Genomic DNA, 15,253 nt, shown 5'->3' with positions numbered 1-15,253 from the left:
CCAGACGCCCGGTCGCCTCGGCTGGGAGAGGGGTTACCGTGCAGAATTCCGATAACGATTTATCAGCAGATCTCATTGGAATCGCTTCCATGGGTTAATAACTCGGTGTTGGACTCGTGTTAACCTGTGTGCGTCCATGCCCATTTTTTGCGTTTTCTTTTGATAGTGTGATGCACAGGCACATGGCCGCTCTAACCTGGGCGTCGGCTGTGGTCAAGGCCGCGGGACTGCTTTTGCCTCAGGATAACTTTGCTATGTGCTTCGCAGAGGCTGTCGGGTCCTTCATTTTCTCCCACCAAGCTCAGCTCTGTTAGCGTAGGCGGGTTAGAAGTCTCGGCCCTTCTGGCTCTAACGGGTTTGGCGGAACTAATCAGAAGCCTTAGTTTGCATGTGGAAAGTCTGCATGAGCTGCTGGTCAGATGTCCCTCGGTCTTCTTGCTTCTACTTACTAAAAACTTCCCCTTTCGTCACATGCCCCAGTGTTTTCTTTCGGACCATGGCCGGGATAGTCGATCGTTTTGCGTTGTACTTGCTTTGGATTTCCAATATGATTTGATGCTTATTTTTGTTTTGTGTCTTATCTTCTTGTTTCTGATTTTACTCTGTCACTGCTCCGTCTCTTACATGTAGCTTATGTCCCTTTTAACATCCCCCCATCAGCCTCCCCCTCCTCCCCCTGCCTCTGCCTTACCCACTGCTGTTCCCAACGGCCCCCAGTCTCCCAAGCAGCAAAAGGAACCCCTCTCCCATCGCTTCAACGAGTTCATGACCTCCAAACCCAAAATCCACTGCTTCAGGAGCCTAAAGCGTGGGGTAAGTTCCGCTCCGGAATCCTGTCTCTCTCGTGCGCTTGGGTTGCGTGTTTGGCCCTGCGTCACTTTATCTCGTTTGTGAGTTGAGCCCGTTGTGTTTTCCCATAACGCGAAACCGTAAGGACCTGTGATTCCTCATAGCTAGACGGAAGAACAACAATAGAAAGAGGGGAGGAGGAAGGAGGAAGCAGAATGGACGGAAAGAAGAAGAGAAAGCCAGCCAGCCCGGGCTTCTGTGCGCCCTTCGCGCGTTTCGGAAGGACTTGTCTCCACTTCCCTTTTAAAACATCTAAGTCATTAATTAATATTTTACCAAAAAAGGAAAACTTCGGTTCGCTCTCTAGAGCCAGTGGCAGACGAGATGAGGAATTGGAAGTCACTGTACGCCCAGAAAATACTTGCTCGTTAATTCCCAAAACCACCTGAGTGTCGCCGAGGCACTTCTCCCCGGGCTAAGCCTCAGGGTTCGGAGGGCGGAGATGTCCCGAGTTTACAGTGGTTTCTTGAGCCGTTTGGCTGAACTTACAAGACTGATAAAATACCTGTTGACTGGAAGAGGCCGAACGCAGTATTTGTCTTTAAAGGGTGAAAATAAGAAGGAGCTGACGTTTATCGAGTGCTTGTGATGTACCAGACCCTGTTCGGTGTGCTCGTTTGCTTTTCCTTCGGCCGCCCTCCGAACCTAGGTACCGAGGTTTCCTTGTCTTGCTGGCAAGAAAACTAAGGCATAAAAAGATGAACTTAGGAAGACGGCGAGCCAGAATGAAAGCCAGAGAGCCCGCTCGTCATACGCTGAGGTTTTGCGACATCCACATTCAGGGAGGATCTGGTACCCCACGGTCGACCCGCCAGTGGAGGTCATTTATACTCCAGTTTGCCACGCTGATTACCATTGCCTGGCTTCACTCACAGGGTTTTGTGGAATTGATCCAGGAACCAAAAGTAGATACCAGTGTGGTTTACGGGAAAAGATTGGAATAGAGTCAGCCGTAGCCTCCCAAATAAATCGAACCGATCAGTGGACTCTAAGCCATGCCCCCAACACTCTTCATTACGAATAACGAGTGAAGTGTGGCAGTGAAGAGCAAACAGACACATAGCGCGGTGACGTATCCAGTAAAGGTCTTTTGTCCTGACCTTTGGGGATCGCCGTCCGGTGGCAGGGGGATGTGTTCTTGTACCGACATGATTTTTACTCTTCCCCTCCTTTGGGTAAAGAAGAAGTGTCAGTAAATAACAGCCAATCAAGTGGTTGCCTTTTAAAACAAGGGACAGCACATCTGCTAAAATTGGAACGATACAGAGGAGATTAGCGTGGTCCCTATGTGAGAGTGACACACAAAATCATGAGACGTTCCATTTTTTTAAATGTTTATTTATTTATTTTTGAGAGAGAGAGAGAGAGAGAGAGAGAGAGAGCAAGTGTGAGTACACGAGCGAGGGAGGGGCAGAGAGAGAGGGAGACACAGAATCCAAAGGAGGCTCCAGGCTCCGAGCCGTCAGCACGGAGCCCGACGCGGGGCTCAAACTCACGACTGCGAGATCATGACCTGAGCCGAAGTCGGACGCTTAACCGACTGAGCCACCCAGGCGCCCCTGCGCGTTCCGTATTTTAAAAATAGATAAGTAAACAGAACAAGGGACAACCCCCCTATTTCTTTATATGCAGAGTTTCTTTCATCAGGGAATCCCAGTGTTTCATGCAAAGAATCTGTATCGTTGGTGGGATTATTTTGTTTTAAGGTTACCCAGCGTGTCAGGTTAGGAATTAGAGATTTCACTTCCGCAAGACTTCAGGAGAGCCGTTGTTAGGAGGCAGAGTATAGCATCCCAAGTAGATGACGGATCGCGTTGAGCTCTATAATGAGATCTCAATCCCCGGCTCGATCAGGCTGGCTTTTAACACTCCCGTCCATCCCGCTTTTACTCCTGGAAGAATTTCCAACATCTGGCCAGGGTGTTTTTGCTCGACCGTATAAAGCTTTACATCAACTATAAGTCTGTTAACCCATCTCGGCCACTTCCAAAACCTTTACAGAGCGCTCATTTATTATATTTCTAATAAACCCCTCTGCACGGTCTTTTGGAATCTCCTAACGGAGTCTGTTGAATATCCGTGATTGTTTGATTGTTTCCCATTTGTTTGTGTCTCTTCCATTCTGTCAACACCACACAGTCTGTCGGTTGCAAATGGTTTCTGAATCTGTGTCTCATGCTGTTCTCTGAATGTTCAGGAAAAGACCAAAGAATGTCAGTAATCAATAAGCGTACGGGAAAGATGGCTAGGAAAAATTTAACACTTAACACCGTGAAATGAGAAACCAGCTATTATGAGGATTTAAAGGAAAACCCCTTTTTAAAAAAAAAAAAAAATGGTCATCAGCAAAATGAAGTTTATTTCTTACTCTTTAAACCTGTGCTCAGCAAAAACAGGGTTAACAAAATTTCTCCTCAATAGTGAGTGTGCTTTGCTGAGAGTGAACTCACACATATACAGACTGGAAACATCAGTAAGGAGATAGACACATATTTCTGCCTCCCTCACTTTTGGTCAGTCTGCTCTTAGCTAAGGTCACATTTGATGACCCTTCCTTCAGGAAGTAGCAGTCAACCAAAAGGAAAGAAAAAGGAAACTCATGATCCAAGTACGATTAGGAAGTGCAAAAAAATAAAAAGCAATCTGAAGTTTGGGGAAACAGATTTCATTTTATTTTTTTTAATTTATGATTTGTTAACAAATTGGATGTAAAGCAACCCTACCAGGGAAGGGTGTTGTAAGCTATTGGCATCTGCAAGAAGATTCTGTTTCACTGAACGTTTCTACAGTAGGTCACCTAAGCATGATTAGCCATGTTTTCATCTTTCCGTAAGAAAAATGGAACTAGAAAGTATGGCCTCGGTTTGCCATTTACAGATGTAATTTTATTGCCTTAAATTAAGATTTCTTTTCCCGGGCTGGGCAAGGGCCTTCTAAATCTAAAACGTGGACATATTTTCCCCACGTTTGAGAGCTCGTTGCATGGAAAAATCCCATCAAAGTGGATGAAAAGATTTGGAAAGTCCTTACCGACCGTTTGTCAGATGTTGCGGTTGTATGGTTACTGTAATTTTTTATTTATTTTATCTTGTTCTCTTGCTGATTATTGGCAGACTCAGTCTTTCTGTTTTCACAAAGAACTCATGAAGAGGACGATAGGGAAGCCCACGTATGCTTTTGAAGCTAGGGACTATGTTGTAAGTTTCCATGTGTCGGCCAGGTCATACAGTCACAGCACAGGCACTAACCCCTATGACAGCACCAAGACTGGGGACCCAGCAATGAAATTCTCCACTGGCGGACCTGGACACAGAAAAAGCCCAATTCTCAGTATAAATGCAATCCCAAGCTCCTTCATCCGGAAAGCTTGGGGCGGGAGGGGGGAAGAGAACCCAACTTCCCAGTAACCACCAAACTGCCTAAAAATGCCAGTGAGCTGAGCTCGGCCGTCTGAGACGATGTCCCTGGGTATGTGCCTTTACGGCAGAGTCTCCCCCATAAGCGCAGCCACAGAGCGTGGTCCCAGGAGAAGGACACTCTTAACGGACGGCAGTTGCGTAGCAAGAGGGCTCACGATCCGGTCTGAAACAGGTGGATCCGTGAGGGGGTTATGCCATAAAGCTTGAAGAGCCAGAACGACCACTGAAGCAACGAGCAAGGTCATAGAGTAGTACCGTGACTTTCCACGGACCTTAAGCACATTTACTCGTGTATTTATTTTCACCGTCCCCTTTCTTCGTACTTGAGGTTAGTACCTGCGGCTGCAGAATAACACATGGACCCGCTGGCTCTGTGTACCCTCATGTGTTATTGACACGTGTGGCTTCCAAGGCTCCATACTTGTTGCCTGAAACTGACAGCTTCTTAGCTCCCCGGGTGTCTCGCAGCGCACTTAATGCCGTCTTTGAAAACGATTCTCTTAAATGATTCGGTTTCTAATGTCAAATGATCTAACTGGCTGGCTTACAACTCACGACCGGAAACCAGTTTATGATAATCGTTACAAGAATACGCGGCACCGTGCTGGTGCTTTATGTAGATTCCCCATCACTGTCCACTTCGGAAAATCGAATTTTGTCTTGAAAACTCGGTATTTTCCCATTGGTGCTCGGATTTGTTTCCAGTCCTCATGATTCGTTTTCATTATGAAGTGGTGATATTCCCGTGCCACGAGGTTTGATGTTAGAATTCTTCTTTCGGGATGCTTAAGGAAGAATACATAACTTGCATACGTATATAAGTCACCGAAGTAGCCGAATAGAGAACAGGTAACGTATGAAGTTCAAATGCCGGTTCTTTGAATTAGCAGCATTGAAGACGATAACGTGTGAGGAGACATCTGTAGGTGGTAGTGTGCTTTCTAGGGAGGATATTCGCAAAGTTTTCTGCTGTGCACCCGGTGTTGTCTGTAAAGAACCCAAGTCGTGACAAACTGATCTGTGCTAAAGCTCACAGGAGGGGCGCACGAGACAGTCGCGAGTGTGCCTGTGTGTACCGTGTTCTCCCAAAAGTTTTGTCCGACCACTTCCTTCCTTCAAAGTCTTTCTTTTTCCCCCATAAGGGCAATGTCTTTAAAAGCTTCCTGCCTATTTAAAAAGAAGCGTCCATTTTTGAGTTAATCTTAAGAATAAGATTTTTTAAATCTGGTTAAGGAATTTTAACACCCTCCCCACTCGCCACTTAAAATCAAAGGGCCCTTTCTTCGGTGCTTTGTCCCCAACATAGTTTTGATCCTACTACAGCTGCCGGAACTTTTAGGATTGACGACAGCTAAGCAAAAAGGCACTGCACTCTCAAAACACTGCTTTATAGCCATAGAGCATGTCCCCCCTGTTAACGAAGAACCGAATGTTTCGTTTGCTGATTCGGAGATGCCTCGTCATCTGTTTTGTGTCGAGGAGTCACTATACCTTTGCTAATCTGCAGGCCCAGCAGAATTGCACCTGCTGTGTCCTGATAATTCCCAGCAAATCCACAGCAAGGAGTAAGTGTTCCCTCGGTAGTTGAGACAGCTGGTTCTCTATTTCCTAAAGGTAACCTTCAGAGCAGCTGCTGCTGTTAATTCCCCAAGTGCTATGTAACCCCCGGGGGTAGGGCTCAGAGTGGATGGAGAGCCTCTGAGTACACCTTCCACGGTGCAGGAGGTGGTGAGCGGTGCTCAGGTGGGAGAGAGCAACGTCCTGCCTCCAGCCTGGTGCAGAGAGGCTTTCTGGCTCCTGTGGGTGGTTTCCTCAAGCAACTTCCAGTCCCTGGTCCCCCGTTCACCCACTCGAGAGTGGGTGCCTTTAAGAAATGCCAGTTATTAGAGTTCCTTAAGACAGATTACTTGTACCTTATGGAAGTCCTTGCTCTCCAGACCCCCGCTGTGAGTAAAACATTCCATGTGAAATTTGGTGAACAAAAGCCTACCTGATTGTTCTTGGCTTGTATTATCCGCACGCGTTACCCACTGCAAACGTAATTTAGCTCATCTCCAGGCTGATGTGACCGATACAGAACTGTGAACGGAAACTCTCCTTTTCTATCTTTATTCTTTGCTCTGGCAACGTGGCAGCTAAAAGAAGGTTTTTGGCAGGGGCCAGCCCCTCTTGTGAACGTTTGCACAGATCCGCTGCAAGCCATTTGCACAAGCGACAGGTGAATTTATGTGCTATGTTAATACGGTGGAACTGGTCGAGTTCCTCTTCTTCTGATGTGTTGTCTCTCTCTCTTTTTTTCCCCTGTTACCTCTTCAATTTTTACATGAAGCTTTCTCTCAAGCTGGTAAGCACAATTATTCTATGCATGTCCTGAATCTAATCAGCTTGCCTTTTTTTTTTTTTTTTTTTGGTGTGTGTTTCCTTTGCGTGTGCTTTTGCTGGTGTTTTTTCATCAGACCTTTGCAAAACAAAGGTCCAAAATCTAATAGGGGCGATCTTAATCTTTTCAAGTCGCTAAGAAAATTAACGCTTAACTCCTGATTTGGTTTTCTTTCTTATTGGGGCCTTAAGAGGATGGCAGATATTCATAAGCTTTATTTAAGTGCGAGCATAAATAGAAATACTCAATATCGGGGGGGTGGCTCATGGGATCATTTGGAGTCAAGGTAAATTTCGCGGCTGGAGGGTGCTCCTCCCTGGGGACCCCAGAAGCAGATGGAAGATGCGGGGAGCCTGAAGGACACGTGCAGGGATGGTGCCGGTCTCAAACTCAGGTCCGAGGCAGCCTGCGAGAATCGCAAGCCACGGAATCTTTAAAGTTGCTACATAAATACGTGGGTGCCTTGTGCATAGCTGATTTAAGAAATCACAAGGTGACTTTACAGACACCGGAAGGAGCCTCCTAAGCCTTTCTAAAATGATGTACTTAGTGTTCTGTGTTGTTCCTACCTACTTGCATATAGCCCTAGTAAACAGACTAATCATTATTAAATTTCTTAAAAGAAACTCTTAACTCTATAACCCTTAACTGTACTTCAGATACGTGTAACTTACATAGTGGTCTCAACGGCACAGCTGAGAATTTCCTAAAATTATGGACCGTGATAAATTGCAACAATTCAACCAGGGAGGAAGTCAGCACTTTGTGCAATTCTGTTGATAATGCAGGATAAGAGTTTCTGGTTATCCTGATGTACACATTTGGACGCGTGCACGTATATGTATATGTGCGCATATACAGAATTTTTTCCACCTGACTCAGTATTTGGCAACCAACTCAACCCTAAAGAAAATGAATATTTTAGGGGTGCCTGGCTGGCTCAGTCCATAGGGCATGTGAGTCTTGATCTCAGAGTCATGAGTTCAAGCTCCACGTTGGGCATGGAGCGTACTTAAACACACACATGTGCGAGCACACACATTTATTTGATCCTAGCATTCGTTTATCAAGAATTAAGCACATGGCCCAAATGGACTCACTGGTGAATTCTACCAAGTATTTCGGGAAGAAATTCTATCAGTTCTCTATAATTTCTTTCAGAAGATCGAAGCAGAGGAAATACTTCCTAACTCATTCTCTGGGGCCAGCATTACCCTAACGCCAAAACCAGAAGAGGGAAGGAAGGAAGGAAGGAAGGAAGGAAGGAAGGAAGGAAGGAAGGAAGGAAATGAATATTTTATTAAATTGAACATTTCTTAAACTCAAAATCCAAGACGAATCCCTAATTAAAGTGTCTACAAGAAGGAAAACATTCTAAATGTTTCAATGAACTGCGTTCGACGACAGCAACAATCGGGGAGAAATTAGATCGATTAAGTAGGAGTCTCTCAGATACTGGGGTTCCTTCCTTGCCCTTTCTGTATTTCTTCTTCTGCTGAGGTGCTGGCAACAAAGGATAATATCACTAATAATATTAGGCGGTCTTTCCGTCTGAGCTAGAAATCATTTTACCCACCCGGTATTGAATTGTTGCTTTATATCGTTACGTAGACGCTAATAAAGAAACGGAGTGTTGCCCAGAGACGCCTGGGGGTGGAAACAAGCGTAAAATCCCAGGAAGCAGCTCGTGCTTGGGCTGTTTGTGGGGAAATGCTCCGGAGCAAGTGTTTGATTCCAGAAATGGGCAAAACAAGTTCCTCCTAGAGCCACAGCCACTTAAAATAACCATACGTGCTTTGACCTCCCCCCCCCCCCCTTCCTGAAACACCAGTGCCACCTGGTGTGGCCAGTCTCTTTGTAAACCAGGCCATTCCAAAGACTTCAGAAAGTCTGTTCTGACCCGAAGCTAGAAATATAAATTCCTTCATGGAATTAAAAAGCTAGTTGGACACAATGGCCTTTGAAGGCACTTCCAGACACCATACGCTCCTTTGGATGTAGAAGTTATGACCTGCAGCTCCAAGGGCGACATGAGGTTTGTTTGAGGCATAGTGCATGAGATTAGGTTCTATTTTTTAATATTTTTATTTATTTTTTGAGAGAGAGAGCGTGCAAGCAGGGGAGGGGCAGAGAGAGAGAGGGGGACAGAGGATCCGAAGCAGGCCCCAGGCTCTGAGCCATCAGTACAGAGCCCGATGCAGGGCTCGAACCCACGGACCGTGAGATCATGGCCCGAGCCAAAGTCGGGGCACTTAACTGACTGAACCACCCAGGTGCCCCGAGATTAGTTTCTAAACAGCAATACAGAAGCACGGAATATCTATCAAAAGGGCCCTAATTCATTCCTTCCTCATTTGACCGTTTTTAGTTTTCGTAAATGATTAAAGTTAACTTTTTTGCTGTTGAGGGTATCTGTCCGTAAGCCCTAAGCACGGTCCGTTTTACTGAAGATCCCTTTGCAGCTGTGGATACACCAAATGCAAATCTTACACCTGTTCTCCATCTAGACCTGTGCCGTCCCGTACGGCAGGCACACTTCCCACGCGGCTCTTCACGTGTCAGTTCAGGAAAATGAAAACTTCAGGCAGTCCCACGGTTGCCCTGGCCGCGGTGCAGATGTGCGGCAGCTCTGTGCGACTACCGCACTGACCAGTGCAGACATGAGACCTTTTCCATCCTTTGTCGAAAAAAAAATTCTTCGGGACTCCCAGCACACAGTCAGGCTCAGTGAAGATCCGTGAGTCGACGTCGACCGCTCGCTAGGTCTCCTGGCGGCCGTGACTTGTTGCAGCACCGAAAAGCAACACAGACCAAAAAGCCCCTCCATTCCGGAAAGCGTGCTGATCTGTTTTGAGTCAGGCCCGGCGACTGAATTCATCCCAAGTGAAAAAGCACACGATTGAGGGTTGCAAGTGTCACCGACACGGCAGTAGCACGTGGGAAAGAAAAAACAAGTCTGATTTCTTTCTGGTTCCTCTTCGCCGTCGAGGCGATTGGACTGGCTCGGTTTGCCATCAGGGAAATAGCCACTTCTGGTTTCACTCAAATCTTCTCTCTCTTACACGCACACACACACACGCACGCGCGCGCACAAGTCTGAGAGCATCAGCTGAGAGAGGTCTGTGCGTGGCCTTCGGGTAAACCCTGCTGAATCACACGCTTCCAGCCCAGCAACCTGGCATCCTGTCGCAGGCAGCCAAGGAGCCTTGGTCACAAAGCACCATATTAGCTGCTTGGCAAATTCAGCTTGATTTCGGAATTCCGTTATCCGGGTCCCCTCTTTTCCACCCCCTCCCGAGCCAGTCTGGTCTTTGTTTAATTGGCTCGAAGGCAAGGCGGGCGGGGAGGGGGGGGATCTCTTTTTCAATTCCTTGGCTTCTCCCTGGTTGTGGAATACATTTCTCTGTCTTTATGGTCACAGCCTCGTTGAAGTCAAAGCACTCGGGGACCAACAGCCTAGCCGCAGCTTCTAACGCGTAAGCATCTGTCTGGAAGCTCGCTGTTGATATTTTCTGCTCAGATGGCAGGCACGGAGGAAAGATAGGAATTGTTTCTGAAGGGGGATCAAGATGTCAAAATCTGCTCCTCCTGCCAGATTGGAAACAGCTGGCATGGATTTATTTGCACGCTGGGAAGCCCGTGTGGAGATCGGGGCGCGAGCTCTCCGCGGACTTTTCTGCGGTCACCCTCTAGATGTCAAAAGGCGTGACCAGACTTTCAGAGGGAAGGGTCCGGTGGGGGGTGGGGGGGTGGGGAGGTGGGAGGATATATGTTTTAATGTCCTTTTCACCCACGGTCTCTGAGGAGCCAGATGTCCCATCTGTCACTTGCTGGGGATGGAAACTTTTGGCCTCCGCCTGTGTGCAGAAATGGGAAGAAAGATCAGGGAGGAAAGCAGTGCCTTTGACGGGACATGGGTGACAGGGGCGCTTGTCCCTGTGTTTTATGAAGGAAGCAGAAACTCCAAACTTCCTTCAGACTTCAGCGATGCCACCGACCCTGGCGGTCAAGTGGAGAACCTGTCGCAAAATGGGTTTCTCGTGGATTCTCGCGGGGGTCAGAGGTACTTCTTCGCCTCCCTCCTTCTGCCGTCTCGCTCTCTGCCTTTGGCGGAAGGCGGCTGGGCCGGCAGGCCTGGAGTGGGAACCGGTCTGTGGGACTTTCCTTGGCGGTGTGCATGCACTGATTCTGCGACTCAGCTGGGTGTCGTGGGAAAGGGCTTCACCGATTTCATGAAAACACATGCGGGCATCTGCGGCCCCCGGGGTCTGGGGGCATCTTTCCCGCGGGCTTCGCTCGGTGTCTGTTTTCCAGCCCTGCCGCTGGCTCACGCGTGTTTGCATCTGCAGGGCGCCGCGCCAGAGGATTTCAGCAACCTCCCGCCTGAGCAGAGAAGGAAAAAGCTGCAGCAGAAAGTCGATGAATTAAATAAGGAAATTCAAAAGGAGATGGACCAAAGGTAGAGTGCAACAGTGTGACTTACTGAGAAATTCAGGTTCGGGGGCGCCTGGCCGGCTCAGTCGGGGGGAGCTCGCGAACGCTCGGTCTCGGGGTCGTGAGTTCGAGCCCCCACATTGGGTGTAGAGATGACTTAAAAAGAAGTCGAAAGAGAGAGAGAAAGAAAGAAAGGGAGGAAGGAAGAGAGAAAGAAAAAAGGAAGGAAGGAAGAAAGAAAGGAAAAAAGGAAGGAAGGAGGAAGGAAGAAAAAAGAAGGAAGAGAGAAAGAAAGGAAGGAAGAAAAATGAAGGAAGGAAGGAAGAAAGGAAAAAGAAGGAAGGAGAAGGAAGAAAAAAAGGAAGGAAGAGAGAAAGAGGAAGGAAGGAAGGAAGGAAGAAGAAGGAAGGAGGAAAAAGAAAAAAGAAAAAGGAAGGAAGGAAGAAGGAAGGAAGATAGAAAAGGAAAAGAAAGGACGAAGGGAGGAAGGAGGAAAAATGAAAAAGGAAGGAAGAAAGAAAAGAAAAAGGAAAGGAGGAAGGAAGAAAGAAAGAGGAAAGGAAGGAAGGAAGAAAAAGAAAGAAAGGAAAGAAAGAAAGAAAGAAAGAAAGAAAGAAAGAAAGAAAGAAAGAAAGGAATTCAGGTTCAGTTTGGAAAGACAGGAAATCCTAAAATGGGTTCAACATAAGTGATTATTTCGGCCGCGTGTTTTGTCGCGGAGAGTCTCCTGGAGGACTTCAGTACCGATCAGGAGAATTCTTTTCACAAATAGGTTTTATTCTGAGTTTGGGCAACAAAATACATAAGATTATTTTTTTTTCTATATTTCCGCATTTAAAAAAAATTTTTTTTACTTCTTTTGAAGTAATGTCTACCCCCACCGTGGCGCTTGAACTCAACAACCCCGAGATCAAGAGTCGCACGCTCTCCCGGCCGAGCCAGCCAGGCAACCCTTAAATTTTGTATTTCTTTCTAGGTTTTTAATTTTAATTCCAGTAGAGTTAACGTGCGGTGTCGTATTGGCTTCAGGTGGACAATGTGGTGATTCGACAGTTCATATTTTACGCAGTGTTCATCGTGATCCGTGTGCTTTTAATCTCCTTCACCTGCTTCACCCATCCCCCCCCCCACCTTCTTCTTTTTTTAAATCGTGACTGTATAGCTGAGGGTTGGGTTTTTGTTTTTTTTTTAAGTTTATTTATTTCAAGAGGGAGAGAGGAGGGGGAGAAGGGACAGAGGGAGAGAGAAAGAATCCCAAGCAGGCTCCGCACTGTCCTCGCAGAGCCTGACACGGGGCTTTGTCTCACAAACTGAGAGGGTGACCTGAGCCGAGATCAAGAATTAGATGCTTAACCCACTGAGCCACCCACGTGCCCCAGAGCCAAGTCTCGTGTACAAATGAGGAAGAGAAACACGGCCTGACTCTAGCCCCTCCCCCTTGCCCCATGTCCTAGCTTTGGGTCCAAAACGTGCTTGTTTTTCTCCCTGAGGTTGAATGACAGTCAGCCCTCCCAGAGGTTCTCGCGTCTCCGTATCTTGTTACGGAACATATTGACAGTGTCTAGAAAATAAATCACAGTACGCCTTACACACCGCCGGCCGTCAGGGGGGTGACGGTTGCTGACTCTTGACCAGCTTCTGCCTCCCCTTCCGGGGTTCCCAGTTTTCGGGGCTGTTTTGCAAGTTCCCTAGAATCGTACCCATAAAAAAAAAAAAATGGAAGAGGTTTGATATCTGTCTTCCCTTGTGCTTCCCACATTTATAACCTGTACATCTTTAATATCACGTAGGGGATACTTGCTACTAATCCCGATTGAAAAACCACTTTGTTAATCGTCTCCCACCTTCTAAAATTCTCACTGAGTGAGTTAGGCGAGTCACTGATCCATCCGAGATTTGAACTTGAGATTTTGTGCTCTGCATGTAGCCAAAAAGTGACTCTGTGTGATTTGAACGATATGGAAGCTGGGATTAAAATCGGGTTATGCAGGGACGCCTGGGTGGCTCAGTCGGTTGAGCGTCCGACTTCAGCCCAGGTCATGATCTCACGGTTCGTGAGTTCGAGCCCCGTGTCGGGCTCTGCGCTGATGGCTTGCAGCCTGAAGCCTGCTTTGGATTCTGTGCCTCCCTCTCTCCCCCTGCTTGTGCTCTCTCTGTCTCTCTCTCTCTCTCTCAAAAATAAATAAACACTAAAAAAATCATTTTTAAAAATAAAATTTGGTTATGCATAAAGCAAACAATTGGTAGGTCAGTACAGTTAAAGTACATGCAAAGGAAAAGTAGCTGTTTATTTATTTTTTTGCCTCTGGTAAAGCAGCTCCTGAAAAATGGGTGGGTTTCATAAATCCTGTTACGCCACATAAAGTGTAGCAGCACATATAATTACCTTCGCTGCTGTTTTATGTTAGAAATACACCTCCTAAATGAAAACTTCGTCCCTGTACTTTTTATTACATGTGGGACCGACTACAGAAAGGGTCATCGGTGTATAAGCCAGTTAAACCTCGTGCCGTTTAATATGTGAGCAGTTGTGTTCCGTCCGAGAGTGGGAAGTTAGGACTCAAGCATCCGAAATGACATCGGACGCTGTCCAATAATTACGTAGAAAATTTCCTCTGCCACTTGGGTCATGGCCAGGGAACCTGGTTAACCTTTTAACCCTTCCAGCAGCCTTGCTGGTAATTAGGCAAATCACATTTATTTTTTTTTTTTTTTTTTAACAATCTTTTTTTTTTTTTCTTTAAATATTTTTTTTCAACGTTTTTTTATTTTTGGGACAGAGAGAGACAGAGCATGAACGGGGAGGGGCAGAGAGAGAGGGAGACACAGAATCGGAAACAGGCTCCAGGCTCCGAGCCATCAGCCCAGAGCCCGACGCGGGGCTCGAACTCACGGACCGCGAGATCGTGACCTGGCTGAAGTCGGACGCTTAACCGACTGCGCCACCCAGGCGCCCCTAGGCAAATCACATTTAAACCTTCACTAAATGACTGTTTAGTGAGCACGTACTGTGTACAAGGAAACATCGTAGGCGCTGAGGATAAAGTGATGAACAAACCATATGTCAGGCCGCTGACATTTGTGTGTAGAAGAAGGCAGAATTAGTCAGAAGCACAAAGTTGATGCTAGATTTCATTTAAAATTTTTTTTAATGTTTATTTGAGAGAGAGAGAGAGAGAGAGGAGAGGGAGACAAAGCTCGAGCAGGGGAGGGGCAGAGAGAGAGAGGGAGACACAGAATCCAAAGCAGGCTCCAGGCTCTGAGCCGTCAGCACAGAGCCCGACGCGGGGCTCGAACTCACAGACCGTGAGATCATGACCTGAGCCGAAGCCAGATGCTTAACTGACTGAGCCACCCAGGTGCCCCTTTTCTTTTTCTTTTTTTTTTAATATTTTTATTTATTTTTGAGAGACAGAGCACAAGTGGAGGAGGGACAGAGAGAGAGGGGGACACAGAATCTGAAGCAGGCTCCAGGGCACCCCTAACATGCAAGGTACAGAAAGGTTGAAAATAAAAGAATGGAAAAAGGTCTGTCATCCACTGATTGGCCAGCGCCGACCGAAGGAAGACTGACTTTCGGGCCAAAAAAAACCCTCTAACTATTCAGCTCAAGGAGGATCAACTTTATAACAATAAATACTTCGAGTACCAAACAGCTCAGTTAAATCCGTGGGACCAGATGACCTCAAAACATAAACAAGGTTTTGCTCTTAACCCTTGGACATCAGCGTGTACAAGAAACACAAACATGTCGTTGTAGGGAGAGATTTTTTTTTTAATGCTCTTCTGTCCGTAAGTGACAGAAGAGATTCAGCACAGTCAGGGCAGAATATTTAAATGATAGGATTGATCACATTGACCCAGGACACGCCTATCCAGTGATTGCATGGTACGCATTCTTTTCAAGCACCCACTAGAACGTTTCCAAAAATTGAGCACATCCTGTTTTCATGAAGCGAATCTCTACAAACGTCCAAGGGGAGACCGCATTCAAGGCGTGCTCTCTGAAGCCTGACATAAAGCTGGTTACCAAGAACAAAAGTTTAGAAATTAAGAAGTGTAGCTCTGAATAACTCAGAGACTAACGAAGTCATACTAGGCACTGGGAAATGTACAGAACAGAACTGAACCTGAACACACATTCTCCGAATCAGCTACTGGGCTATCACTA

General features: G+C 46.7%; 1 protein-coding gene and 1 pseudogene across 15 annotated transcripts in view; both read left to right on the top strand.

Annotated features, from left to right (window-relative positions):
* The window catches only part of FNBP1 (formin binding protein 1), a 139,829-nt gene that overhangs the window by 113,048 nt on the left and 11,528 nt on the right, over window positions 1-15,253 (top strand). For 4 of the 15 annotated variants that reach the window (XM_053908413.1, XM_053908412.1, XM_053908422.1 and 1 more), the window contains 4 exons: window positions 631-813; window positions 3,963-4,046; window positions 6,598-6,612; window positions 10,998-11,107. In XM_053908413.1, coding sequence (XP_053764388.1) covers window positions 631-813; window positions 3,963-4,046; window positions 6,598-6,612; window positions 10,998-11,107 — 392 coding nt within the window. The remainder of the gene's footprint in view (window positions 1-630; window positions 814-3,962; window positions 4,047-6,597; window positions 6,613-10,997; window positions 11,108-15,253) is intronic. The other 11 variants (XM_053908425.1, XM_053908424.1, XM_053908416.1 and 8 more) reach the window with 10 other exon arrangements.
* On the top strand, window positions 2,065-2,178 carry LOC128778705 (U6 spliceosomal RNA; annotated as a pseudogene).

This window comes from Panthera pardus, unplaced genomic scaffold (genome assembly GCF_024362965.1).
Source record: "Panthera pardus isolate Hobbes unplaced genomic scaffold, ASM2436296v1 HiC_scaffold_20, whole genome shotgun sequence".
In the NCBI taxonomy this organism is placed as follows: domain Eukaryota; kingdom Metazoa; phylum Chordata; class Mammalia; order Carnivora; family Felidae; genus Panthera; species Panthera pardus.
Note: the sequence above shows the minus strand (reverse complement) of the source record. Positions and strands in the feature narration are given on the sequence as shown.